A 26,567-nucleotide genomic window follows, 5' to 3' on the forward strand; every position below is an offset into this window, starting at 1 on the left:
GAAGAAGAAACTGAGATTTTCAGTGTTTTGGAGTGTGATGGTATTAACATGTTTTAGTATAGGATTAATGCTTTTGATATATTTGATTTTAAGAGAAAAAAGTAGAACACAAATGAATGGGAAAATAGATAGGGAAAAAGGAGTTTAATGAATGAGGAAGGTTTCCATCATGGTACTGCAGGAGAGTCAGATTCCTCAACTGGAAATGTTTGTTACAACGAGATGTTATGTGTGGAGAGAGGGTAAATGGCACTTTCTACCTCTGCACTATCATCCCACATGTGATCAGAATACCCAAACTTGTTCTGCCCCAAGCTATGTCCTATAAGGAAGCAGGATGCATAATGCACCAGTCACTTTGCAAAACTTGAAGTTTATTCCAGCGAAAAAAGGTGATGGTTCAGGATGGATGAAGGGGAAAACGTTTATGAAGACAAATTCGTGAAATTAACAAAAGTGCTTGAAAATCAGGAAACCCGGCATAAGGTAGTGGAATATGTCACTAAGGGTCATAAACAAGGAGAATTACAAATAAGTAACCATAAAAGAGTATGGTGCACAAGTAAGGAAGGGCAAAGCATACCCTGGTGTCATACAAGGCCATTGAGGATAGAGGGAGAGCGGAATAATGCAATTTCGTGCTGAAGGATTTGTACATTTTGAACAAAACATGTCTGCCGTGGAGAATTACAGTTGCAGGGATATCTAGGGAAAATATGTACATGTATTAACTTGGTTACATGAAAAGCCACACACAGTTAACATAAAGAGCTTGCAATTCCTTTTGTATTTCAGATTGAGTGGGTCTATATACCCGGGCACTAACTCTGGCTGCACCAAGGTGATGTGGAATGCAGTGCTGATGCAGCGGCGCTGCCATGGTAATGGACGTTTGGTGGGCAATGTCGATCAAAGGCTAATGCCCAGGTTCCGCCTGACTGGAGTGGTGGTGTGCCCTTGTCACCTTGTACAGTACTGGACTGGTGGTGCCTCCAAATAGCACTACCTTGAAGATTGTGTTGCAGGGAAAAATGGCACAGCAAGAGGAGGATCAAAAATCAATAAGGAGGAAGAAGCGGGCAAACAATTATTTTTCAGACAAAAGTGCAAAAAGCCTGACAGCTATCCCTGATGAGTTCAGACTATTCTCCACGGATGCAACGCTTTTTATCTCACTACTGTTGCCAGGCATCCAGACCACCACTAATGCAAAGTGGTTGCAGCTGACCAGATACGACCTGCTATAGTTGTCAAGTGGTTGGTTGGACAGTGTTTTCACATGGGTACCCACATGCCTTTCTGGACAGTTTTGAGTGGCTGTCTCCACATTGGTGCTCATTCTCGCCACCTTCTGCATCATCAAAAACATGTTTAGATTATATTCTGACAAGAAAAAATCACAGTTGATGTTACCCTTAAGTGTTGACGAAAAGGCTACCAAAAAGAACGGTGGTAATAAAGTAATTGGGGAAAATGAAGGCTTGGGTCTTTATAGAACTAGCAGATTTAGAAAACTATCAACAATTTTGGATCACATGCCTAAAGGATGGCACAGGGTGTATATGGGTGGGGGAAACTCTGGATGGTTGAGAGGATATTGGGGGAGACATGACAAGAATGGGGAAATTGTATATTCATAAAGAAATACTAGCAGAAAGGGAACGGGAGGCACAAAAAGAGTTAGTTATTGATAGATCAATGAAAGGGGGAATAATGTAATAAAAATGCACGTTCTGCGCAATGAAATGGTGCACACGTATCAATTGCGAGAACAGCGCTGTAAAAGGGCAGGGGGCTCCTTTTGTTCACTATACAAGTCAAGCTCAAAATAAAAGTAACTTACATATTAAAGAAATGTAGGAGCACTGGTAAGTATAACCAAACTTAGAGGTAGGCTAAAACGCAGTAAATAGGCCTTATAGTAAGCCTTTGCAGCAAATGTATGTCAGCTTGTATGAATCTGCAACAAAGCCGCAGTGGCAGGTAACACATCGGAGGTCCCATGATCCCAGGATGGTATGGTAAGAAGAAAAACAATAGTTGTTATTTTATTTAAGGTCACAGATTAGAACCCATGGGTCCCGCAGACCGACATAGAGAGCATAACCATTTTAATAATTCCAAGTGATTTGCAAAACTTGATTTTTAGATGGAGTCAGAAGAAACATAGCAGTTTCAAATTGCCCCTTAGTAGGTTTCGCCAAGGAAGAAGGTAGAAGAGTTCTTGATATGCAACATTTGTGTAGCAGTACATCTGTGGTTCAAGACCCTGACAGTGTCATGGCAAAGAGTGGGTCCCTTGCCAAGGGCCATCTTGCAGCAACTAAGCAATGTAAGCAAATAAGCATCTTGTATTAGGCAGCACATAGACAGCATACAGAGACATTATCAGCAGGGAAGTAGGAACACAGCATGCAAGTGTTCCAGCAGTTTGGCACACAGAGCTCTCTCTAGGGCCCCCACACTAGAGTGCCGGTTTATATAGCATATAATAGGCAAACACTAATATGTTTCTGTACTTTCACAATCGGGGTGTTACTTGGCACAACATTACATACATTTGGCAAGAACTGTCGACATCTTACTTGTGACCTTGTGAAGCAGCCCTGCAGGGACATTATGTTGTTTTATGAATAAATGGCATTCGCAGAAACCCCTTCTGTTAACTCCCATATATGGGGCTAATGCTAAACATGTAGAGCATAAGCGGAAGGGAAGGTCTGGCGTGTCCGCTGCCCTAGCAGGGGTTTGGGCCTGTACGGGGTGCTGCGTGTAGAGCAGGCACAGGGAGGCAGAGGGAGGTGACATGGAAGGTCTGAGGCCTAAATGTATGGGAGAGCCAAATGTAGCATATCCTAACATTGCATAACATAACATAAGAAGAATCCTACATAACCTAGCATAATAATAATACTACATAACATAGCCTAATCATCCCTGAACAGGGCATAGACCACAGGGTGCAGGATTGGGGTATAATCTTAACTACAGATACCACAGTATTTGAGTGACATAAGTATAGGGGGGGAGACATTTGAAATGTGTAGGGTATTTTGTGTAGATTTGGGCCTGGCGGTATTTTCTTACCGCCAAAATAATGGTAATTAGGCAATGTTTACTCCTTGCATTTAGATTGGGTTTGGCCTTATTTCCTTTCAGGAGGCATTCCTTATTTCAGCACATAGAATGAATTAGTGGTATACATTTGTTGGTGGTATTTTGGTGAGCATAATTTCCTGTTTTATTTGTGGCCCCAATATACAAACCCCCTTCTTTTTTTGCTTAGACTGTTTGTGTGATCTCTAGAGGCCTCGGACCTACATTCATAAACACCACAAATTCACATATAGCATTCTCAATCCCCTGTGGTATTATCACTAATTTATTTGCATTAGCGAATTATACTTCCGTAGGCCACTCTTGCTGATTCATGTACACCCAGCAAGAACTATTGTATTATATTCCACTCAGAAACCATACACACATACACTGAGTGGAATCACGCACACAGCTATTTAAATTGCTGATGAAATTGCTCCATCTGTATAGGAAACATGACATACGTACTACTTAAAAATCTGTCATATAGTATACAATGTAGTATACAATGTAGTATAATTTAGTGTGTTTTGGAGTACAGCGCCACTGCATATGATCGCATTATTGCTATAATGTGGTACACATATAGCCAGCCATGTGTCGCCTGTTTAACATATGGAAGTGCACATGAAAACAGAATTTCGATTTTCGTTACTGATTTAAAAGCACACCGGAATATTTCTTTCTTTTTCTTCTCTCACTGGAAATGCCTCATTCACAGGAGACCACATTAGCTATCTAATTGACTGACTTAATTAACAAATACTAACACCAATATTAACTCATTAACATTATAATGTGCTCTCCATGTGGAAAGAGAGGCAGAACAGATGTGCTCTGAGAGTCATTTTTAAGCGTGCATTTAGATTTTTTTTTCCTTTTTTGCTCTCTCTGTTCACTGTCTTTGCAGGAACAAAATCCACATATCAGGAAATTAGTTAGATGCAGTTGCTTACTGTAAATGTAAGCTATTGTTGAGGAAGGAGGATACGATATTGTGAATTTGATTGGTGACATGTAAGCCTGGGGGATGCAACAGAGGTTTGCTGGAAGAGCTCTGACAGAATTAAGTTCAGATCACATTTGCTGAGCTGCTATGAGGAGATCACTTTTGCTGAGCTGCTGTGAGGAGATCACATTTGCTGAACTGCTGTGAGGAGATCACTTTTGCTGAGCTGCTGTGAAGAGGTTGCCTTTGCTGGGCTGCTGTGAGGAGTCGTTTCAGCTGCACTGCTGACCTTCAGAGACTGGGTATTCCTGGTCACTTGATCAGTGATACCCAGGTTATCACGGAGACGGTTGAGCAGGATGGTGTGGTTGACCGTGTCAAAGGCAGAAGAGAGATCAAGAAGGATGAGGACAGAGGGAATGTTAGAGTCCAGGTTGGAGAGCAGATCTTCACAGAGGTTCAGGAGAGCAGTTTCCGTGCTTCTGGCCGCTCTGAAGCCAGATTGGTGATCATGGAGACAGCTAACAGAATCTGAATAACGGTTAAGCTGAGAGATGGCCAGCTTTTCCAACAGTTTGCCCAGAAAGGGGGTAATGGAAATTGGGTGATAGTTAGCCGGACAGGAAGGATCAGCTGTGGGTTTCTTGAGAAGAGGATGCACAAGGGAGTGCTTCAGAGGGGAGTGGAAGGATACTGAGTCAAAGGAGTGGTTGCAGAAATCGGCAAGGGCCGGAGCGAGGGTGTTAATGTGGTCCTTAATGGTTTTAGAGCAACAGGCATGAACCTGTTTTGACGAGGCTTTCATAGATTGGACTTGTCTAGCGACCTCGTCCGGGAGAAAATAGGAAAGGAAGAGAAGGACGGTGGGGGGGTGGTTAAAAGGGGGTCTGCGAGCACAGACTGAGAGGGAATAGGAGGGGCAGGGGAGGAGAGGGTAGACAGGATGTCCTGAGTTTTTGAGATAAAGTGCGAGGCAAGGTAATTACAGAGAACCTGGGAGGCAAGAGGAGGGGTGGAGACTGCTGCAGGGTTGGCAAGCTCCTTGCAGATTTTAAAGAGTTCAGCCGAGTTGTTAGAAGCCGCAGAGACACGGGCCTGGATGTGGGATCTTTTCTTAGTGTGGACAGAGAGTCAGTATTGCCTTTGGAGCAGGCGACAGGCCAGTTTGTCAGAGGATGAACCAGAGGCCCTCCATTTCCTCTCAGCCGCCCTACACTTACGTTTAAATGTAGCTAGGTCAGAGTCATACCAGGAATTGCACTGGGCTTTGGACTTCAAGCGGATCCTCATGACAGGGGCAAGAGCATCAAGAGTATCAGAGATAGAAGAGTAGAGAAGGGACAGAGTTGTGCCGGGGTGTGAGTCACCCAGAGGAGGAGGGGGAGAGAAGGTGGCAGCGAAAGCCTCAACTGACACACGGTTCATAGGTCAGATGTCCGAGAAAGTAAGTGGCAGTGTTGAGGTGGGGTTGGCTTGTGGGGAAGAGAGTGAGAGATGGGAGGAGAGAAGGCAGTGGTCACTCCAGGAGAGAGGAGTGGTCAGAGGGATAGAGAGGGGGAGGCCCGGGGAGATCATGACAGCAAGTGTGTGTCCAGCAGAATGCGTCGGGCCAGAGGGGAGGATAGAGAGGGAGAGGGAATCGCAGAGGTTACGAAAGAGCAGAGATGAGGGGCATGGGGAATCAAGGTGGATGTTGAGGTCCTCAAGGAAGAGGAGTTGAGTGGTTGAGGCCAGGAGGGAGTAGGAAAGGTCAGCCCATTCCGAGAGAAAAGAGGTAATTTGCCCAGGGGGCCGGTAGAGAGTAGCAACAGTAAGCGAGTGGTTAGGAGAGATTGAGAGCCTGCAGACTAGGCATGATGACAGATAGGTAGAGCTGGAAGAAATCAGCTGCAGTGCTGGGCCCACCTAGCTGGCCTACAAAGAAACCTTTGGCTGGAGCACTTATGCACCTGTTCTCCAGGTGCGCAGCATTATTGTGGCTGCTTGGTGACAAAAACTTTTGAGAGCGATGGGACACCTGCCAGAGACACATTTAGCAAAAGCTTTTGAGGGCGATTGGTCACCTGCCGGAGACAAGTGTAGCAAAAACATTTGAGAGCGATGGGTCACCTGCCAGAGACAAGTGTAGCAAAAAGCTCTGAGAGCGATGGGTCATCTACCGTAGACAAATGTAGCAAAAACTTTTAAGAGCGATGGGTCACCTGCTGAAGTCAGGTGAGATGGTGACAGCACTCCCCGTGGGCAGTTGAAGAGGGATCTCTCTCTCCTGTACCCCTGCATATTGCAGCTTTGCTGTGTTTTTGGTGATGGCGGATGACAGGTGGTCTTTGTCCTGGACCTCTTGCTGTTTTCCATCATCAAGTGGAGGTGCTCACACCCTAAATGGCGTGGATTGCGACGTGGGTTTTTAGGAACTTTCCAGCGAGGATGCAGGGATTATTTTCGCTGATGCAATTTCAGGACCCAGAAGGTGGTGGCACAGCATTTCAGGCAGTTGAGGCAGAGCCTCTTATATTTGCTGAAAGTGAGAAATGACAACAAGCATTAGTCTTTTGCAATATGACTTAACAAGAACATCATTCATTTGTAAGTCAAAGTTCAGTGGAAGGTTGTGCAGTAACTGAGCTTATCATGGGTTTTTCATGGGGGGAGACCTGTGTCACAGTTTATGGACCTGGAAGGCCAGAATGGAAAGAGATGCTAGAGGGGTCCTCAAATTATAGGAGAAACAGCGACACGAGCCTGAGGGCCATGAAGAGTGCTGTCAGAAAGTTGAGTGTAGGCCCTGCACTTCATAATGGCCTATTCAGAATTACAATAAGCGGTGCTTCAACATAGGGTGCATTGAGAATGGGAGTACCTTGTGTAGTTAGGAAACGTCTCTGTTTCCATAGGGTCCCGTAATCATGTGATATATCAAAGCGTAAGGTGAATCAGTATAAATAGTGGCTGAGCATTGTGTGGCAATTTCAAGCCTGTGTTAGGGCAATGTTGTCAGCTTTCGTAACGAGAAGGGCAGCAGCAACTATCGCTCTGAGACCTTTGAGTAAGGCAGTGGCTACAGGGTCTAACTGTGAGCTAAAATATACTACCGCTTGAATGATTTAGAGTCGTCTGGAAGGGCAGGAGCAATGAAGAGGTGCAATCTTGCTCTTGGCGAAGGCTGACGAAGCGTCAGGAGACCCCATGATTCAGCAAGAAAGACCTGAAAGGAAGGTGATGCTAACAATAGGTCGTCCATGTATTGGATCATAGTGGAACCACCCTGGGAAGGTGAGTGAGAGAAGAGAGATGGGGCATCAATAAAGTCCATGGATGGGGATGGGGACAGAGAAGAAGGCCGGCACAAGATGCAAGTGGAAAATGTATCATGGGATCATGGAAGTCGTAGATTAAGTTGTAGAACAACCCAATGAAAGTTGCAGGCCTCCGGCCTACAGAGCCATGTGGGGGACAGCAACCAGAGGATGTGTTGTAGGTGAATTGCTTTGGAAAAAAAGGGGGTGTAGAGCTATAGGAAAGGAGCAGTGAAGTAAAGGAGGAGACCATAAAAGAAAAAGTGAACACCAACAGAACACATAAAATAATCAGGCGTAGCACAGAAGAATAAAGACACAAAACACGGGACGAAACGACCTGCAGACAGAAGGCATGATAATCAGGAATAAGAGAGCTAGAGGAAAGACCAGACGTAAGAGACACAGGAAACAAAACCCAGAGAAACAGTGTAAGGGAGAGTTTCTGGAGACAGAGCCTCGTCAGGAACACAAGAACACAGCGGAACAGTTTGCCTGGACGAAGAGATAGCGACCATTGAATAGATGGCTGGAGTGAGTCAAAATCATTAAGGAGAAACAGAAATAAGAAACACAGAGGCCATAGGGTGTTCTGGACACATAGGGCAAGCAGGAATAATAGAAGTAAGTGAGTCTAGAAATAGAAATACCAGAAATAAGAGAAAAGTGAGTGTGGCATGGGAGAGTTTGCAAACAGGATAACAATTAATACGAGAATGACAGGCGAGAGACAGTATGGAAACACGAAAGGGATTCAGTCCTAGTCTGTGCAAAGACGGGAGAGACGACATGCCTGATGCCCTCCTCTGCTTGAGGTGATATTCCGTACTGGGGTACATGTGTCTAGAGGCACCCCCAGCTTGAGAGTGATGCTAACAGGTTAAGCAGAGAGAATGTGCCACTGGCACTGAGTCAATAAGATGTTGTACCTGTGTAGCTGGTGCAGGTGTTAGTAGTGAAGGAGGCTCTGTAGGAGGCTCCAGGTGAGTGGGCTTTTGGAGGAGAAACCAACCTTAAGCTTTCCTAGATTGTGCAACCTCTAGATAAATACCTTCAGATGAACAACCAATGGTACAATGCATCTTGCATAGCATATCAATAACTAACACCTTAGTAGGTGAACAAGACCTTAACAGAAAGGCGTGGTGTTCAGTGATTGGACCAATGGAAACAGACAATTCAGGTGATACTCGGTGTGGATCACCAGGGAGTGTGAATCCTAATAGGTTCTGCATCAGTATTAGCCTGAGGGAAGGTGTGAATAGGCATAAGGGTGGATGGAGCAGAGGATGTTGAGGCGTTTCAAGTGTGTAGAGAGGGTTGCTCGGATATAAATGAATGTGACAATTGAATGTCTTGCCTGGTAAGTTGTCCTTGCCTGGATTTAAAAGTGTAGGAGTTGGACAGTGCTTGCATGTCCTCCATGTATTTCTGTCATATTGAATCAGACATGCGCATGTAGTACTGGGGGTAGGCAGAAGAGTGAATGTAGATTGAGGTGCTGACCTACCTTGATGAGAGTGGGTCAGAGGTTGCATGTAAGTAAAGGCCCACAATGGTAGAAATGGAGGCCGGGCAGGGGGAGGAAGATGAGGTTGTGGTGGGAGAAGAAGATGAGGTGGCCGGAGGTGCATGCGGGCAGTGTAAGAGGTAGGGCAGGGTGGTGGGGGGTAGCTGGTCTGGCAACTTTCTGTGGTGTGGGCAGTTGGGGGAGTGTGACAGTTGGCAGTGGCAATGGCGGATGGAGGTGGTGGCATGGCCGGTGGAGCTAGGGGCGGAAAAGGACATGTCGACATCTTACTTGTGACCTTGTGATGCAGCCCTGTGGGGACATTGTGTTGTATTATGAATAAGCGGCATTCACAGAACCCCCTTCTGTTATCTCCCCTATAGTGGGCTAATGCTAAACGTGTAGAGAATAAGCGCAAGTGAAGGTCTGATGTGTCCTCTGCCCTAGTAGGGGTTTATGCATGACGGGGTGCTGCGTGTAGAGCAGGCACAGGAGGCAGAGGGAGGTGACATGGAGGTTCTGAGGCCTAACTGTATGGGAGAGCCAAATGTAGCATACCATAGCAAATCATTGCATAACATAGCATAAGAAGAATCCTACATAATATAGCCTAATAATGATCCTGCCACATCAGTAGGGAGTGCTTCTCACGAGAACTTAGATGAGATGACCGGGACAGATGAATAAAGTTCTGCTGGTCATCTCAAATGCTTCAATGAATTGACATTATGATGCGGGACGTCGGGTTGGATTGTGACGTCACATATTTTAATTGTGGGTCGTGTTGGAAGGTTTATGGATCCAATTACAGAACATAATGTATGTTCTTCTATAAGGATGTAATGTGCGAGCACCAGTCAGCTCAGTGTGGGGAGATATTTTTTCATGTTGCAAAGTCACTAATGTTAATTAGCTCAATTATGATAAAAGTCTTAGATTTAGGGGTATTTCTTTGACAGCGCCTTTTTGTGAAATTCTTTTCAGCAATCTGTTTGAATATAGCTGTCCCAGCAGCATCTGGGCCCTGAATAAACCTGCATTACTTCCTGCCTGAAAACAATCCTTCTTTGACTAAGAGTTGATAACAAAGTGAAACCTTTACCACAATGGATGGCCTCTGGATACTATAAAGTTACTGATTACTGTACTGCGGGTGGCCTCGGAATTCACCAATGAAAATGTACAAAGGTAAACCAAAAAGTAGTGAACACCAAGCAAGAAGTAAAGCAATGTATTCTGGGTCCAGTCACAGCTGGTAAAGCAAGATTCAGACAGAATGCAGAGCAGAACTGCATGAAAGGCGCTGTCAAAGATACTCCCCAAAAAACAAAGCTTTAATAATCATACAAACTAATTAGCATCAAAACAAATTGCAACATTGGGTTAGTTCTCCATGTGAGACTAATTGGTAGAGTTGCGTGATTCCCCTATAGTGGGATATACATTACCCTGAAATGATTGGGTCCTGTAAACCTTGCCACACCACCCTCAAGCACCTCTGTGACGTCTCAGGCCAATCCACAATTCCCACATCATAGTGCCAAAGCATTGAGATATATGAGATGACCAGCGGATCTTTATTCATCTGCCGTCAGTCATCTACATCTGTTTCTTATGGGAATACCACCAATCATGATACTGCAAGAGCCTTGAACCATTAACAAGTTACTGTTTTAATGTAGCATCTTTGGAACTCTTCGAAACTCTTCCCAGGCTAAGGGGACATTTGAAACCGCCATGGGGCATTTTGAAACAGTCAGTAGACCAGTTTCATTAAACTAAAATGCTGAATTATAAAATGTTTCTGCATTCACTGCCTTTCCCCCAACCCATGAGCTTTGCTTCCTGACCTTGAAAGTATCAAAAGCTATCCCTTTCTTACTGTATGATCCTAGGAACATGTAGTTTGCAATGTGCTGCCAGCCTCTGCGGCTAGTAATCAAGTTAATAAAATGTGAATTTGTTTCTAGTAAAAAGCATGCTCGGAGGCCGGTTTTACAGTGCCACAGTCTAATGCTAAGCTCTGTATATTTACCTATAACCCAACTTTATCGCCTATATGTTATTTGCTACAAACACAATTATTCAGGGCATTCTCTAGGCTATTGCATAGAACATTGTGGCTATAAACAAAGCCCCTCCCCTTTTAGTGGGTTAATCCCGCAGCTAAGTGTGTGCCTTTGTATCACACTGAACTTGCATCTTTACCACATTATTCCCCCCTTTTATTTATCTATCAATAACTAACTCTTTTCCTTCCCCCAGTTCCCACTCTGCTGCTCTTGTTTTAGAGTCCATACTATGTTTAGTCTGCTCAAGTCACCTCCATTTTCTTACCAGTCTTCCAATGGTCCCTCTATCAGCACACACCCCTGCCCATCTTTATCGTAACACATCCAATAGGCATCATAGTTTTCTATATCTTCTGGTTGTATTGTAACCCAGTCAACTTCATCATCAACTTTTTCACCCTTGGTTAGTTTGTTCATGGGCTTATTTTTTTCATTTACCCCATCAAAATTCAGGGGCAACATACATTTTCTTCTCCCTTCGTTAGTATAAAGTCTCAATTTAGTTTTGCCAATGCAGAAGGTGACGAGCATGAGGACCAATGTGGGGACAGTCACTTTATAAACTCCTGAAAGCCAAGCAGGCTCCCTGGCGAAAAAGCATGTCCTCCCAATTGTTCGATTGCAATCCATTAGCTTCATTTATCATCTTCCCATGGATTGTCTGTATTTCATTAAGAGCTACTCTCAATGTCCCATTTGATGCTTCTCCATCGGGCACTATGGTACAACAGTGCTCCCTATCTTGGCAAAAACTCCTCCCTCTATGGCAGTGAGAAGGCCCAACACGTACCTATTCTGGAGTGCCAACAAACGTAGTGCCCTCAGCTTTTCCTTTTCTGCATTTAGGCCCTTTGCTGTTGAATTGGTAAGTGGCAGTAACTCGTATCGGGTGAGCTGCAGCCACTTGGCATTAGCTGCAGTTTGCACTCCTGGAATCAGTAAAGTACGAAAAAAGTGGTTGCCTTGGAAAACAGTTGAAACTCAGCAGGAATTGCTGCCAGATATTTTGCACTCTTCTCGGACCAATATTTTTTTTCTCTCCGTTTTCTTTTTAGTACTCCTGCCATTGTTTGCTGCTTGCTTTGCTGCACTACCTTTTCCTTCAGCACAATTGGCTGCTCCTATGAAAACCCCATGTTGTTGTTGCTTTGGGGCACCACCAGGGCAGGGCTCTGCAGCATAACAATCGCTCAAACACCACTCCAATCAGGAGGAAGCTGGGCTTAGACCTTCGAGCCACATGCCCACCACAGGTCCATAATGACAGCTGTACCCTGGGTCAGCACCACACTCCTCATCCACTTGGCAGAGCCGGTGTTAGTTCCCAAATGGATGGAGCCTTTGGACCTGAAATACAGAGGGTATTGTGTAACGCCCTTTGTGTAAACTGGTTAATGAGTTTCACCTATCCAAGTTAATGCATGTACATATTTCCCCCAAACTGCCTTGCAGCTTTTATTAACTTTGGACACCACATTTTGATAAAATCCCACCAAACCTTCAGCACAAAATTGCATTATTCCCCCCTCCCATTGGCCACCATACTGCACTGCTCCTTTTATTCTCATTAATGGTCTTGAGTGACACCAGGGAAAGCTACGTCCCTCTTTATCTATACACTTTATCTTTATCTATACACTGCAGTCGTTTGTGTTCACTAATCATTTGCTCCCCCCTTTTAGAGCCTTCTGTTATATATCCTACTATCATCTTTTTGGTTTCACTTTTTTTTCGGCCATCCTGTCAAGTTGTACGTAATTATCTGTGTATATCTCGTCCCCTTCATCCACCCACTGGATAGAAACACTGTCTGGATGATATAACCTGCCCCTTTTCATGATGGGACTCTTCATTTAACACATTTATTTTTGGTCTATTCACACTAATGTTTGAATGTGTAACACTCTTTTCGTTAAAAAGAAAACTTAATAATAATATCAATCCTATACTAATTCATGTTAATACTATTACACTCCATAAAATAGACATTTTTTTCTGTCTGTTTATGAAAACATTGTCCCGAAAAACACCCTCTCCTTCTTCCCTGGTGGTCTTCTATAAAACTTTATTGCTGAGAAAAAAGTTAATGAGAGCTGATGTATATTTCCCATCACGTTGTGCTCTGCCCCTCTTCTCTGGGGGAGTTGGTGCTCTTGTCCCTGCGCACGTCGCTGATGTAAACCCATCCTCACCGACCTTCAACCTTGATCGCTGTTGGTGTTGTGTACCTCACAGTATGTGGGCCTGTAAAATTTTCTTCTTTCTGACGTGTTTATGAAAACATCTCCAGGGTAGAGAAGGACTGCTTGCTGAATTTCCCTTGCCTGCTCGCCATTGTTTACTTCCCCTGCTTGCTCTGTCAGTATCCTTGATTTTGTCTGTTGTGATATATAAGCAAGAGATTGTTTAAGTCCTGAAAGCTACATATGAAACTCCTCCCCCAAGATGTTAGAAGAAGAGTTAGCATCCAAAAATCCAAAATTGTACTTGCCAGAAAGAAAGCTGCATGCATTCTCCAACCAGTAACAATGTCATGAGGAGTGAGGTGATGGTCTCCTTCATGCGAATCGTGCAAAGCAAAGAGAGCAAGAGATAATCAGTGCAACCATGTCTTACCAAGTGTCAGTGTTAGCTTAGCCAAGAGCTCTTTTAGTAGGCCATTCATTCAGCCACACCATTGGCCTGGTATATATCTTGTGCCTTATTCCTAGACGGGCCGTTATTTCCCCAATCAAACCAATCAGGAAATGCTGTCCATTGTCAGAGCGAATTTCATCTGGGATCCCCCACCTCGGAAATACCTCCCTCACCAAAAATGTTGCTGCTGAACAGGCGTCATTACGGGCACAGGACACAGCCTCAAGCCAACGTGAAACGGACATACAACAGTAAGTATGTATCGATAAAAGGTACACAGTGCAGCTATTACAAGATTGGTTTCCTTGTAAGCACGAGTGGATTTTCTCCATGCCTTTGTGCATAATGTCATTTACAACCCACTGCTGAGTGGGCATGAACGCAGGACCTTCTGTTTTTCACCATTGACCACACCAATGAGACTCGCCCTGATGAAGGAAATAATTTCCGAAATGCATTGGCTTTTTTAGTCTAATACATGTGGATTGTGGCAACTGCTTCCTCACTAAGGATTATTAGTGATAGCTTTTTGTTTGAACTACTATGGATAAATCATTTTTGATATGAATCAGAAAGACTCATCTTCCTTTCTCTAAGAAGTATGGTATATTATGGATACTTCAACATATTGTTGCGAATCAGATATAAATACGTGCCCATCTTGGGCCCCATATGAGAGCGGTTGTGTGACCCAGTATTATTACTTGGTCTCCAGCGTGTTTTGAAACAATACAAGGATGCCATTATTTTGGCCAAATCGTCCTTATATAATGATAGGATTCTGAATGCAAAATCCAGTTCTAAGGAACGTTTTGCACAATTATGCGAATTCAAGGATAAGCCACCCTCTGTGTAGGCTCCAGCGAAAGACAAAGATTGGTGTCAGTCTATTCATGACTCCTTCATCAATAAGGTTTCTTCGCACCAAACCAACATTCAGTCTATCAGGGATGCTTGCCATAGTATGGTTTTGCCTCATGTGGATGGTATAGAAGGGGAATTTACCATACCTCTAACTCCCTCAGGGTCAGTCGTTTTTTAAAGAAACAAGCTGCGGGTAGATCTCTGTCTTCGACTGGGGCTTCCCTCTGGAACAGCCTCCCTGCCACTCTGAAACTTGAGGAGAACCATCTCCGGTTCCGGAAGCACCTCAAGAACTTCCTCTTTGCTTCTGCCTTTGCTCCTCCTCTCCCCTGCTGATCTGTTTTCTCTCTGCATCGTGCACCTGGTTACCCTCTGACTTTCGGGCCCAGGTACCTGCTCACCCTGCAACCCACCCGCACTGCCTTTTGTCAATCGCTTACACTGGGGTCTCTATCTGTAACCCTACAGCACCCCCATTTTTTCTGCACTTATCAGACACACCCTGTCTGTTATCATTTATTATTTATTTGTATTCCTTTGCTCAGCACTTTCCACTTCTCCTCCCCTACCTTGCACTTACCCTTCCCTCTCCCATGCACTTGCCCGTTCTCAATGTCACTGGGTCTAGTAAGATTGTTGTTTTGTTCTCCCTTGTTCCCCTCCCTTGCCTGGCTGCACTCTGAAACACTTGTGTACGAGTGCAATACAAATAAAATATCAATACAAATATAAATATAAATACCCACTTCCACTTTATTCTCCTTTATCCATTGCTCTGAAACCTTCATAGCACAAACTATCTCGAGTATGAAGCCCACTTCCTGTCAGGGTGATGTTTGTCCATCTAGTCTCTTCATCAAATGCTTGGATGTGCTCTGTCCATGGGACACAACGTTTATCAACCTCTCATTCGCGGAGGGGACTGTCCCGCTATTTCTAAAAGAAGCTTGGGTCACTCCCCTCTTAAAAAAGGAGACTCTTCATCCCTTTGCAGTGGATAACTATCGCCCCATCACAAATGTCCCTTTTCTTTTAAACATTTTGGATAAAGTGGCTTACATCTAATTTTAGAACCTTGTTGAGGGTAATGTCATTCTTTTGACACACCAGTCCGGATTCAAAAAGGGGCATGGCTCAGAAACCGCCATGCTAGATCTTAAGGCTAGCCTGTTGCAGAGTATTGATCTTGTGCAACCAGCTGTACTGATGTTGTTTTATCTATCCTCTGCTTTTGATCATAGGTTGCTAGAGGATAGACTACGCTCAGTTGCTGGATGCTCGCTTAAGGCCTAAGGCCATCCAATGGATCTCCTTTTTTTGGGCCCTAGGAATGCAATGCCAGAGTGAGTGTGGGAGAGGTTTTCTCCAAACCTACCCCATTTACGTGCGGTGTCCCACAGGGGTCCTGTATTACCCCCACGCTGTTCAACATTTATATCATCCCTTTTCTAAGGCTCCTTGACAGCCTGGGTGTCCAGTACGCAAATTATGCAGACGACACCCAGGTTGTCATAAAACTATCTGGCTCCTACTCTGAGAACCTGGGCAATCTCAACTCTATCTATGCTTCAATTCATGCCTGGATGGCTACCAACTCTCCTGCGCTTAATGCCAAGAAGACTGAACTCTTGATTGTCGCCTCCAGCTCAAAACTGAAATCTCTTTTGCCTGAATAGAAGAGCTTTCTCATCCTTGGCTCCACGATTCCTGTGGCTAAAAAAGGTCAAGACTCTTGGTGTTGTCTTAGACGCTGATCTCACCATGAACCAACATGTTGCCCAGACAAGATCCTCCTGTGGCCTGATCAATAAACTTTTATGTAACATTCGACCATTACTGACACACGAAAATGCAGCAACATTGGCTACAGTCCTAATCAACTCTCGACTAGACTACTGCAGCAGCCTCTTGAGTGGCAGTTCGCAGTCTAATATATCCTCCCTTATGGTTATGCAGAAAAGAGCAGGCTTTCAAGGTGTATCAAGACAAACTCATAAAACTTCTTCCAGATGGGACTTTCATTGGTTGCCATTGAAGGTCAGAATTACACATAAAGTACTTACCCTGACCCACAAATGTCTTCTCAACCACGCTCCTAAATATTTGGTGGTAAGTCTTCAGACTTATGTGGCAGCCCGTACACTCAGGTCACAGAACCTACTGAAAACGGTACAGACCAGATTCAAATTGGTGAAGCCCTACTGCTTGGAATCTGCTTCCTCCATGCCTCAGAGCTATTCCAACAATGGTAGAATTCAAGAAAAAGTTGAAAACACTTCTCTTTGACCTACCGCCTGACTAATTTTTCAGCACCTGTGCCTACTGTCCCCTGCCCTTAGACTGACCATTTCTCAGACTGATCTTTGTTTGTATGCCTTGTCTGTTTGTCTGTTTTATGTGCGTGCCCTGGGGCCCACAGGCATGTGCCACAGTATACAAGAATTTTTAATAAATGAAATAAATAAATGAATAAACACTGCATGTTGCATGTACAAAATAACTGGGCATCCGATTATTATTGTTGACACCTGTTCAATTTTAAGTGCCTGTTCACAAGGAAAGTGTCCCTGAATCACTGGGGTTAGTGACCCACTGTAATATACCAGTGGCTTGTGTCGCTTACCCTTCTTTCGTGTCAGTACAGCTGTCATTACTTTACTGTCTGAGTGTGAAAACAAATTAAACTTCTCCTTGTAATTAGGCGTGGCCAATACTGGTACATGTACCAGCTCGTCTGTGAGCTCATCATCATTTCCATTCATCTCAGCTGTCCATTGTAGGTTAGTGCCCGAAGAAGTAGCCTGGTGTATGTGGAGTAATCAAAGACCCATGCTCTGCAGTAATTGCATAAACCCAACAACTGTTTCATTTCTTTCACGGTCTTGGGTTAGGGTGATTTATGTATTGCCTCAATCCTTTCTGGTGTTATTTTTCTTCCAACCACTGATACAATCTGCCCCATATAAACCATCTCTGTTTTGCAATGCTGTAATTTTTCTTTGTCCACTTGGTACCCTTTGTCAGTCAGAAATGTTAGTAGTGTTACTGAGTCCTTCCTGCACTCATCTTCTGTAGTGCTACACACAAAAAGGTCATCCACGTATTGTATTTCTGCACTTGCTACTTGCAAATTCCTCAAATCCATTTGTATCACTCTGTTAAATAGGCTGATTCCCTCGCAGTACCTTTGGGGCATTCTCGTGTGTTCAAATGTGGACCCGCAATACGTAAACGCAGTGAGAAACCTAGATTCGGGGTGCAGGATAATAGAGAAGAAAGGATTCTTCAAATCCACTACTGTGAAGTACTGTGCCTCTGCTGGGATGCTGCAGAAAACTGTTGCAGGATTTGGAATTAGTGGAAATTCTGCTTTGATGGTGCGGTTAAGAGACAGAGATTATTTATGAATCTCCACGCCCCACTCTTTGATTTTTTAATGGGCTAGATCGCCGTATTGCCGATGATGTAGATTCCTACATGACACCTTGCTGCCATAAGGCATGCAGTTTTCCATAGCATCAAGTTTCATCTGCTTCTCATGAGAGGGGATATTGCTTTACTCATGGCAGCAGTGCTCCTTCCTTTATATTAATGCGCACTGCTCCTGCCCCCTTCAATATTCCCATGTCATGGGGTCTTTTGGTCCATAGATCCTTTGGTACTTTTTCCAAATCCTCCTGCATGTGTTTTGTCTCTTTATACACCAATTGTGTCATCTGGGGCACTGCTCTTTCCTTTATCTGTTCTGGACAGGGCATGCTCAACTGAAACACTAGCTCTCCCTCCTCTTTGTTTTTTGTAGCAAACAACACTGTGTCTGTTCTTCCTGTCAGTGGTAGTGTGAGATCGATACACAGTATTGATCGCCACTCCATGTTATCATCATCTGCAGCAACCAGTATAATCATATCTTTTCTCACTACTACTTCCTCTAGGTACAGCAGTGTGCTTGTACCTGGCGTGATGGTTGAAGGGCACCATGGTCTAAATATGAATTAATTTCACAGTCGGAAGACTTTTCCTTGTATCCCTGGGATTCATCCTGCCAGTACTTGAACTCCGTACAAGAACATCTCTTTGTGAATGGGTATCCCGCTCAATGTGCTGTGCGAATAGTATGCTTGTATCAACACTGCCACCCTGGCTGGGTAAATTTCAGGTGTGGTGCACACCATCCCTTTCTCTGAAAATGAAATTGTGGTGTTCAATTTGCTTAACATATCTCTTCCTGATATGTTAATATCTGTGTCTTTTGAATATAATAATGGCACTACAATTTGTTGCGTCCCTATTGTCAGTGGTAATAGAGAAACCGCTTGGATGTCCAATTTCCTGCTGGATAATAGGAATCCCCCCTTCTTTTATACAGGATCTAGTTGCTCCAGTATCTATTAGAAAGGAAAGGTCCCTATGGCCTATTTGAACTGCTACCTCATGCTCCTCTTCGGTGTCTTCATTTACTGCTAGGGCAGGACACACTCGTACTCTCTGTGGGCACCCTATTGGGAACACTTATTCATTGAAGATGTGAATGGATTTCCACCCACCACTGCAACCCCAGTGTAATGGGTCATCTCATTCTGTCCCAATATTGTCACCTTCTCTTGTGTGTGTGCCTGCGCTGGTGCCTGCAGTACGCTTACAGTACCCTGTGATCCAGCTATCATTCCCACCTGGGCTGATACTTTTCCCTGTGTTGGTATGCCCTGTGTCTGTATAGGCTGCAGTTGCATCTGCTGCTGTGGTATCATTTGCGCGTATTGAGGTTGTGTGGATTTCTGCATGTTTTACTGTTGTGGCTGCACACCTACTTGCTGTCCTGTTTGTTGAATAAGTGGGCATGTTCGGGCATAGTGACCAAAGTTTCTGCAAACAAAACGTTGTCCTCCAAACTGGGGCCCCATACCCCTATATCCAATGGATAACACCCCCTTCCTGTGATATTGTCCCATGTACTGGTTTACTCCTCCTGCATATGCAAATCCATGCTGTTATGCATTTATAAAATCCTGGCTGCTGTTGCATCTGTTGTGCTTGTGTACATCCCCCTTGCTGTGCTACCAGTGTTACTTGAAGTCCCCCCTGCTGGGCGGGTGGAACGCTAACCGGTCCCGTGAGCACTGTCCCTTCCATGCTTATTTTGGCCAGTTTGTTCAACACAAGTTTATTTTCTGCGTTTACAACGTTGTCTACTGCCTCCTTATAATTTTCCTGTTATCTTTTACAATAATGTACAATAGTCACCTGTTTCTCAGGCCATCCTTTTGCTTCTATTCCTGCTACTTTTTCTATGGAAGCCTGCTCATCTGCGAGGAGCCACCTCACTCGAATGTGATATAATAAAGGTATTTTACCATCCTATTACTGTTTATTCTCGTGTGTCCACATTTCATGTATTGATCAAATGTATTCTGCAGGGTCCTCATCTGGCTTCATTTTGCATGCTAATATTGATGCCATATATGACGTATCTGGATACAGCTCTCTCAGAGCTCTCTGAGAGCTTTCCACACGTGTGCTTGGTAATTGTTAAAAAGTGCTGCATCATGTATATTAGTGCTTAATTTTACCCCTGTATACCTTTCTGTCACTTTGTCCCCCCTATCAAAGCTGCCAATAAACTCTTGATGTCCCATATGACCAGTTGGATCCCTGCTGTCTCCTTCTCGAATATATATATCCAGTTACTGGCCCCTGCCATTAGTGAAGGTAAACTGTAGACCAAATTATTCCTATCCATCGTCTGCCAGGATACAAAAAGTGATTCCCCTTTTGCCTTCTGTAAAAGGGGTAACTGAGTTTGTGCTCTGGGCTTCCCCCGCCAACCCACCCCGACCCCGGTCGTGGTCTTTTTGCCACTGCCATCATCGCTTTCCTGCTTCGAAGCCTATTTCCCCAATTCCCTGTTTGTTCCTCTTCTTCCCCTTCTTTTCTCCTACTTCCTTTACCTACACCTGTTAAATCGCAATGGTCTAATTCGTCAACCTGACTGTTATTGTCACTGCTGTCCTCCCAGTCTGATGCATTATGATTGCTTTCTGTCATGTCTGACTAGTCCTCTTCCATGACCTGTACCCAGTCATCAATTTTAAATTTGATACGTCCTGCTGTCCATCCCTGCTGGTCCTCTCCTTTTCCCTGTTCCTTCCCTTTTTTCTTTATATCTTTCTATACCTTTTCTGCTTCACTAAACATTGAGTACAGTTGCTGGTGTGTGCTTTCCTTCATGTCCGCTAAATATTTCTTATTCCCTTTCACTGTCTTATCCGTCGAGTGAGGTTCTGGCTCTGCCTTATTTTTCTTTGTCTTCTCCCCGTCTGGAGATGCCCGCTTAGGATTTTTATATCATTCAGCCGCCTTTAATAATTGAAACGATCCATAGGGAGGGGGTGGAGCACTAGCGTTCTCTTCTTCCCCTGCTTCCTTCCATTTCTCTACTTTAGTTTCTTCATAAAGTTTCTAGTGACCTAAAATGCCCTGTCTCTTTTTAAGATTTGCATCTTTATATATTGCTAACAGATATGAATACATAATGTCAATTATAACCTTTTGAAATGTTCTTTCTCTGGGCCCTTCCTGATAACCCTTTTCCAAGTGTCATACATCCACTGAAAGTGGTATTTTACTATTTTATCATAATATTGGGGCAATTTATTTGATCAAGGGGCGAGTCCATATAATAGGATGGCAGTTTGGGCCCGTTTCCCACATTTTTAGAGTATGCATTTCTACTCCCTTCTTCTGGTGGCGCCCCTTACTATTATCTCAAAATATTTTTACCCCCACTCACACTCACTCTCTCCTCTTGTACTTACTGTCTTACTCGTTCACCCTATTTCACCTCTCCAAAGGCCTGTCCTGTTAATTTCCATAAGTATACAACTGGTCCTCTCCACAGGCCTCCCACCTTAACAAATATGTCCTTTGTTAATGTGCCTAAGGTTTGGTTGCAACTCCCTCAATTCAACCACACCCCTGCACATTAGTTCGGCTCTGGCCGTTCTGAAATTTCCACAGCCACAATAAACATAAAACACAGTAACTTCACTTTATCATAACAAAATACTAATGTTTCAACAACACACTGATGCATATTCCTCTTCTCCTTCTCTCCACAACTTCACTACTCCTCAGCCCATAAATAAAAATGATGCAAATATACCAATTGCCTGCACTATGCGCAAATCTCATCTAACAAGGTCCGCCACTTACTACGCAACCCTCTGCTCTAACACAGATGTGCCACCACCCACTCACTCCCTATCGGGTAAGTGGACCTAAAATCTATGACTACTACAGCCAATTGTCCTCCACCTGTTGAGGGTGTGTCCTATATACCATAAAACAAATCCCTCCCCCTGCACGTTCATGCACGGGTAAAGTCATGTATCCTTCTCCAGAGATTGTCAAGTCTTCCCGACCCCATATTCTTCCTTTAAAGGCCAGTACCACCTTCCGAGAGCAGGGAGCATTTTAGGAACTCTTCGAACCTCTTCCCAGGCTAAGATGTGCAAAGGGGCAATTGAAAAATGCCATGGGGCATTTTAAAACCGTCAGTAGACCATTTTCATTAAACTAATATGTAGAATTATAAAATGTTCGTGCATTCACTGCCTTTCTCCGGCGCCCATGAGCTTTGCTTCCTGACCTTGAAAGTATGAAAGGCTCGTCCTTTCTTACCTTGTGATCCTGGGAACGTGTAGTTTGCAATGTGCTGCCAGCCTCTGCGGCTAGTAAGCGAGTTAATTCAATGTGAATTTGTTTCTAGTAGTGTTTTACAGTGCCTCGGTCTAATGCTAAACCCTGTATATTTACCTTTAACCCAAATGTATCGCCTATACGTTATTTGCTACAAACACAATTATTTAGGGCATTCTCCAGCCTAGTGCATAGAACAGTGTGGCAATCAACAAAGCCCACCACCCCCTTTTAGTGGTCAAATCCCGTTTTGCGCCTTTTTATTGCGCGAACTTGTAAACTTGCATTTGTATATGTGTTGTGTGTGTGTGTACACAAATATAAATCTACTGAATAAAATCGACATTTGAAAATGAGAAGTAGTGTAGCAGTGTTTAAAGCATAATATATCCCTTCTCATTATTCCACAGGTAAAAGAGTTGATAACAAAGTGAAACCTTTACCACAATGGATGACCTCTGGCCACTATAAAGTTACTGATTACCATTGGAAATTTCCTAAACCATCGGATATTACGTTTAAGTATGTTGTAGAACCAATAAAGCTCACGTTGGATGATTACCACAGCCTAAGTCAGGAGAACAACAGACATGATGCTGCAGGCCCAAAGAGCGCTCACATGACTAACTCAAAGTTGAGTCTCTTGAACTCAGAGGATGAACAGATAGGAAAGCATCATCACCACCCAGAAATGTATGAGTATCACATACAACAGCACCATCGAGATACGTCCGAAAAATCCACATTAAACGTCACCCACAAAGAACATCATAAAAGCAATACTCAAACCCATAAACAGTTATTACAAACAGAGGTACCTTTGGACTATGGGAGGCCAGTACCAAAGAAACAAACCGATGATATAAAGCCAAGCCCAGGTATTATCTACAGAGAAGCAGGGTCAGAGTCCAGAGCTCCGTCAGCCCCACCAGACGTTGTTCACCCAATGGCCCAATCAATGTCCAGGCCCCAAATAGAAGGGATTCAACATGACAGGGAGAAAGGTTTTGCTCCTGACCAGGTGAACAATCTAGGCAATTCATCAGTGCACAGAGATCCAGCTGCACATTCCTTGCCCTATGCAGTAATGTATGCCAACAAAGATCTGGACCCTAGAACTTTGACACCAGAGCATGGCACTGGCATTGGAACATCTTCACACTCTAATACTCCAAATCCAAAAGGTCAGAAAGTTCTGCCAGTGGACAAAATCAAATATTCTCCTTATATACCTGAGAGAATTCAAGGTCGTCCAGACTCAGTAGAGGACCAAAGTGTCTTTATGCCAGATCAGATATCCAAGTCTTTCCAAACTCATGATCTAAATAATCCTTTTTTGAGGATGTTACCTCCACTCAAGGACACTGAAAGATCTCAACAAACACAGCCAGATACCTATCACAATGCCTCCCTGCCTGCCACCACTAGGAATACCTTCTCAGGTAGCCAGAGCAGAGCCCCACCAATCACCACAGTGGATGACATGCTGCAAGCAGATTATATGTCTGGGGGGAGTGCTGTCCCATATGGCACATTGGATAGTCTTATCTCTCTTATCCCTGAGCAGCCTCAACAGTACCCACCAACTATATGTACAACCAAACATGTTTTGAGGCTAGATCCCTTAAACAAAAACGACAGTGCACAACAGACTAAAGAAGACATCTACCCTGGGATCTCCATGCCTGCCACCCCAGAGAAAATCCTCTCAGAAAGCCAAGACTCTGATGTCTTCTTTTCTTCACCCAATGACAGTCAGAACAATATGCAGCAGACCATGGACAGAAAAACCACACAGATGAAGCATTTGCTGGATGAAACCCATGCAAGAAAAAATCAGCTTGGGAGGTTTGTGGCCAAAGATTGGAGGCCAGGTCATCATGATGGGAAAACTACAAGGATAATCCGCCATGATTTTTACCTTATCATTGAAGATCCATTGTACCAAAAGGTGAAACAAACAGAATCCATCCCAAAATTACCACCAGCTCTCAACGCCCATAATTACAGAAGCAATCACGTATCCTATACGCCAGAAACTAAGACTTACCAAAGTTTCACTCCTAAGTACAACAGGCAGTGACTCCCAGATTATGCTCTATCAAAAGCACAGGTGGCTGAAAATTTGGAAATAAACATGGTCTAACAAACACTTTGTAGAATATTCCAGTGTGACGTTTGTGCAAAATAATATCATCAATTATAACATAGCTCCATTGTGAATATAATTAAGTGTTTGCTGAGAGCTATGTATCATTTAGTTTGGTAATTGTTATGTTGTTGCAGTCCTGGGGTGGCCCATGTTTTGGGCACTAGATAAATACATTATTATTTTTAATATGATTGTTATTAGTAGTAGTAGTATTAGTAATAGAAGTATGAGGCAGATTGTCAAACCACATGACACACTAATTGAATTTTCACATGGCTTTTATTCACATACATTGGTTGGTTGAGATAAATATTGTGTTTAAGGGTTTATTTAAAACACAACTGGAAATTGCTCACCATGAAGAATTTAAACAAAAGGGGTAGATTAAATAAAACCGTGGCAAGTAAACCTTTGTAGGGGTTACATGCCTTACCCAGAATCTGTAATCTAAACAATCTCAGGAGATAGTGAAAAGCCACTTATTGAAACTCACAGTCACAGAGATATACGGCCTCATTACGAGTGTACCGGTTTGGTAACAATGGTGCCGGTAAGTGTACAGGCACCGTTGTTACCGGACCTGCACACTCTGAGTTCTGTGGGCAGCTGCCGTCCCGCCCGCAGACTTTGACGAAAGCACAGGCACTTTTGCACATGGTGTTGGTGCTTCCGTCCTCCCTATTCCCATTGAGTCCTATTGGACTCAAATGGGAATGGGGAGTAACATTTTACGGTGCAGGACTTCACAGACCGCCGGGGCTGTAGTCCCCATTTATTCCGTGAAGCCAGGCAGCGGAATAAATGACAACTCTGGCCACAGCCTGACAGTTTTACCAGCATGGCTACCGCCGGGGTTGTAATGAGGCCCATACTCTCCAGCCACCTCCCACTTCTTTGCCACATTTCTTCTTCACAGCAATGTATCACCAAACTTGCTTTTTTTAATCCAACCAGAAGACTGGTGCAAGGCCCACTTCTTCCTGATCTGGGGTCAGAGGGCTCCATTTTACTTACTAAAGGATAGGGTGATCTTCTCACTCTAAACAATTGACTTAATGCCAAGAGTTATGCTGCACTCCTCACTCTCAAAAGGGATATTGTGCCATTGTTACTCTCAGTAAGGGATATGGTGCATTCCAACTGATAAACTGCCTCTCCCTTTAAGTTAACCAAGATGGTACAGTCCCCAGTTTACTTCTTTCAGTAATGCATGTGGACCTCCAATACGTTTTACCCAGCAAGTCTCAGGTCATATCTCATGTTCCTCTGCCTTCTTCCTCTGCCTTCCGGTCATCAGCTTTCTACCCCTTTGCTTGCTGATGCCTCCTATGGGACAGCTGCTTCTGTAGCTCCAAGTTCTGGTGTGCTGAGGCATTCTCCTGCCTCTCCCCCAACTGCAATGTCCCTGACTACTCTCACAACTGAATTCCTATAGGCTGTTCCTTCCCAACATCTGTGTCTCAGTCATCTGATCGGGGCTCCTTTCTGTCCTTTTCTTCTGAGGCTTTTACAAGTCCATGGTCCTCTGATCTTTGAAATCCACTGTGAGCCATTTTTAGTGTCAGGCTGACATACCACCCCATTGCCTGTTCCAGGTTGTTCTATGTATTTAACCCACAGCTCTCAAAGTGCCTCTATCTCTGTTTTGCTAGTAGTTCACATTCTTCAGTTGATGAGTTCCTTTCTCGCTATGTATTCTGATACACAACTCATCTGGATGCCAGTTTACAAAGAGGTCATACTTTATCCATTACTATCTTCTCCCCATGCTAAAGTGCTACCTCACTGACCATTGATCAACACACTGACCGTTGCTCAGCATGACATATGGGATCCAGTAAGATGCTAATTTCTCCAGGATGTTTATGTCAAGTCTGGTCAGGATGACTTATCATCATCAGTATCATGGCTTGGAGTTCCCCAACTGAAGCCTGATGCCAGTATTATCAAAGCCTATATGGATCCTACTAGGTATTACCACTATTTGCACTTCCACAGCCGTAGGGATTGGGTATTCTCCACAGCTGTCAGCTTTAGTCCTAAGGTCTGGCATGGCATTGGTTAGGAGGGGAGCTCTGTGGCTTCCTCCATGTATCACTTCGAGGTACCCCAATGGTCTGGCAATACCCTGGTGGGCTAACATTCCTCGGCTATATTGTTTCCTTCTGGTTTTGGTATGAATTCAAGGACATGACTTTGTCACACATTTACTTTTTTGTGGAGGCAACTTAAGTGTGAATTTTCCACCAGTTGTCATGACAGGAAGTTCATATATGTTTGGAGATTGCCC

General features: G+C 44.0%; 1 protein-coding gene across 2 annotated transcripts in view; it reads left to right on the forward strand.

Annotated features, from left to right (window-relative positions):
* Positions 1 to 26,567, forward strand: part of LOC138569074 (uncharacterized) — a 510,565-nt gene that overhangs the window by 440,522 nt on the left and 43,476 nt on the right. The window contains exon 3 of one of the 2 annotated variants that reach the window (XM_069646755.1): positions 22,536 to 24,277. The exons of the other annotated variant lie outside the window; for it this stretch is intronic. Coding sequence (XP_069502856.1) covers positions 22,536 to 24,208 — 1,673 coding nt within the window. The 3' untranslated portion in view covers positions 24,209 to 24,277. Of the gene's footprint in view, positions 1 to 22,535; positions 24,278 to 26,567 lie in introns of those variants that run through there. 2 annotated transcript variants of the gene reach the window in all.

The sequence above is a fragment of the Ambystoma mexicanum genome, chromosome 2q (genome assembly GCF_040938575.1).
Source record: "Ambystoma mexicanum isolate Mex_15411 chromosome 2q, UKY_AmexF1_1, whole genome shotgun sequence".
Classification (NCBI taxonomy): domain Eukaryota; kingdom Metazoa; phylum Chordata; class Amphibia; order Caudata; family Ambystomatidae; genus Ambystoma; species Ambystoma mexicanum.